General features: G+C 41.7%; 1 protein-coding gene across 1 annotated transcript; it reads right to left on the minus strand.

Moving 5' to 3' along the window:
• Positions 1-858: 858 nt before the first annotated feature.
• On the minus strand, positions 859-1,931 carry LOC102765175 (SOSS complex subunit B1-like). The gene has a single exon (XM_015572488.1). The coding sequence runs from the start codon at positions 1,831-1,833 to the stop codon at positions 1,198-1,200; it is 636 nt and encodes a 211-aa protein (XP_015427974.1). The 5' UTR covers positions 1,834-1,931; the 3' UTR covers positions 859-1,197.
• Between the last annotated feature and the right edge of the window lie 414 nt (positions 1,932-2,345).

Raw genomic sequence — 2,345 nt, forward strand, 5'->3', positions numbered from 1 at the left:
TGAAATCAATAAAAATAAATAAAAAGTTATTAATGAAAAAAGAAATTGATCAGATATAGAACTCAAAAAAATTATGACAGGGATGAGAAAAGATATAGTAAATCTATAAAAAAGTCAGAAATGAAGAATTACATAACATTAATAAAGAACACATTGGAAGGGATATACAGCAGATTAGGGGAAGCTGAGGATTGGATCAGTGAATTAGAAGATTGGGTAGAAGTAAATCATTCAATCAGAGAACCAAAAAGAAAAAAAAAAATAACACAGCACAATTAATAAACAGGAGGATAGTTTCAGGGAGCTGTGGGACAACATGAAACTTAACAATATTTGCATCAGAAGAGTGCCAAAAGGGGGAAAAAGTGAGCAAGGAATAGAGAATTTATTTGAAGAAATAATGGCAGAAAACTTTCCTAAACTGATGAAGGAAAAAGTCACACAAGTTCAAGAGGCACATAGAGTCCTAAGCAAGAAGAACCCAAACAGGCCCACACCCAGACACATCATAATTAAAATGCCAAAAAATAAAGACAGAAAGAGAATCTTAAAAGCAGCACGAGAAAAGCAAACTGTTACCTACAAAGGAGATCCCATAAGGTTGTCAGCTGATTTTTCATGAGAAACTACAGGACAGAAGAGAATGGCATAAAGTATTCAAGTTAATGAAAAACAAGGATCTGAAAACAAGATTATTATATCCAGCAAGGCTATCAATAAAAATAGAAAACTAGCCTTGCAAGAAATTATAGAAGGACTGCTGTAATGAAAAGAAGAAATAATATATCGTAAGAAACATAGACATAAAGAATTAAAATGTCAATAAATAAGTCTCTATCAATAATAATCTTTTTTTTCCAGAGTAGTAACATTTATTGGGAAGAAGGGATTCAATTAGATTTCCACATCACACACATACGAGAAACAGACCATAACTCATTTCTGAAGAGGAAGAAGGGCAGGCAGAGACCCTAATCCCAGGGCACAGGCAGCTTCAGCTGGGTAAAGGGGTGAGTATGAGTGTAGGTTGGATAAGGCCTCTTCTCACCACCCTTTTAGTGAAGTTTAGTGGCTAAAATATTGCTAATATTGCTACCTATCCCTTCTCACCCCCAAGCCAGCAGCCCAGTAAAGGCTGTGTTCTCTAGCAGACACTTGGTATATAGTCAGTGGTGGGGAGGGAGGAAGATTGTCTTGCTATTTCTTGCTGCTTCTCCGGGTTTCTTTGTCGTTACTGACAGGGTTGTTGGAGGGGCCAGGAGGGCCAGCAGGTGTGTGGTTGGGTTGGTTTCGGGTAATTAGGGTGCTGGGGGGGTGGGAAGCAGTGTGAGGGGGCTGTGGGTCACCACCAGGGCCTGGTGGGGCACTCAGTCCATTCCCGTTCTGGCTCTCAGAGGCTGGAGAAACAGCAGGGGGTCCAGCGGTAGGCTGGGGAGCTGCAGGGCTGCTGTCGATCTGCACCATCTTGTTGGGTGCTTGCTGGGCACTGTACTCTGGGTTTGGCTCACTGAAGTTAGGAACCTCAGAATAAACCATACAGAGTTCTCCAATCTTCTGAAGATCACCGCCACGACCAGTGTACAATGTCAGACAACCTTTGAACACTGAAGCGCACCCTTTGGTGAGCCAGTTAATGTCCCCAGGCTGGATCAGGTTGCCCACGTCGTCCCAAACGGAGATATTGATGCTGCCCGTTTTGTCTGCCACTTTGCAGGTTCGAACTTCGTGACCGTCCTTTGTCTTGTTCACTCGGCCTGCCTCCAGCACAATGAAGATGAGGTTCAGATTCTTGAGCCCCGGCTTGATATCCTTCACCAAGGTCTCCGTCGTCATGTTGCCTGACCCTCAGAACCCCACCAGGCAGACGGCGGTGTATGCTGCTGAGCCGCCCCCAGGGGGAGCCACCGCCCCCGCGGCCGCTGGATGCAGCTCAATGGAACCTCAATAATCATCTTAAATGTAAATAGATTAGATGCTCTGATCAAAAGTCATATGGTAGCTGAATGGGTACAAAAATATCACCCAAATATATGCTGTCTACAAGAGACCCACCTCAAAAGACACAAACAGAATTAGAATGAAGAAATGAAAAAAGGTTTTGAGGCAAATATAAATGGAAGGAAAAAAAAGCTGAAGTAGCAATACTCATAACTGACAAAATAGACTTCAAAATGAAGGACATCACAAGAGACAATAAAGGTCTCTACATAATATTAAAGGGATCAATGCAAAAAGAGGAGATAACCATGATAAATTTATATGCACCCAATATGGGTGCACCTAAATATACATTTATAAAAAAAACTCAGAAAACAAATAAACAAAAAACTTATGGGGGACCTTAA

This window comes from Myotis davidii, unplaced genomic scaffold (assembly GCF_000327345.1).
Source record: "Myotis davidii unplaced genomic scaffold, ASM32734v1 scaffold249, whole genome shotgun sequence".
In the NCBI taxonomy this organism is placed as follows: domain Eukaryota; kingdom Metazoa; phylum Chordata; class Mammalia; order Chiroptera; family Vespertilionidae; genus Myotis; species Myotis davidii.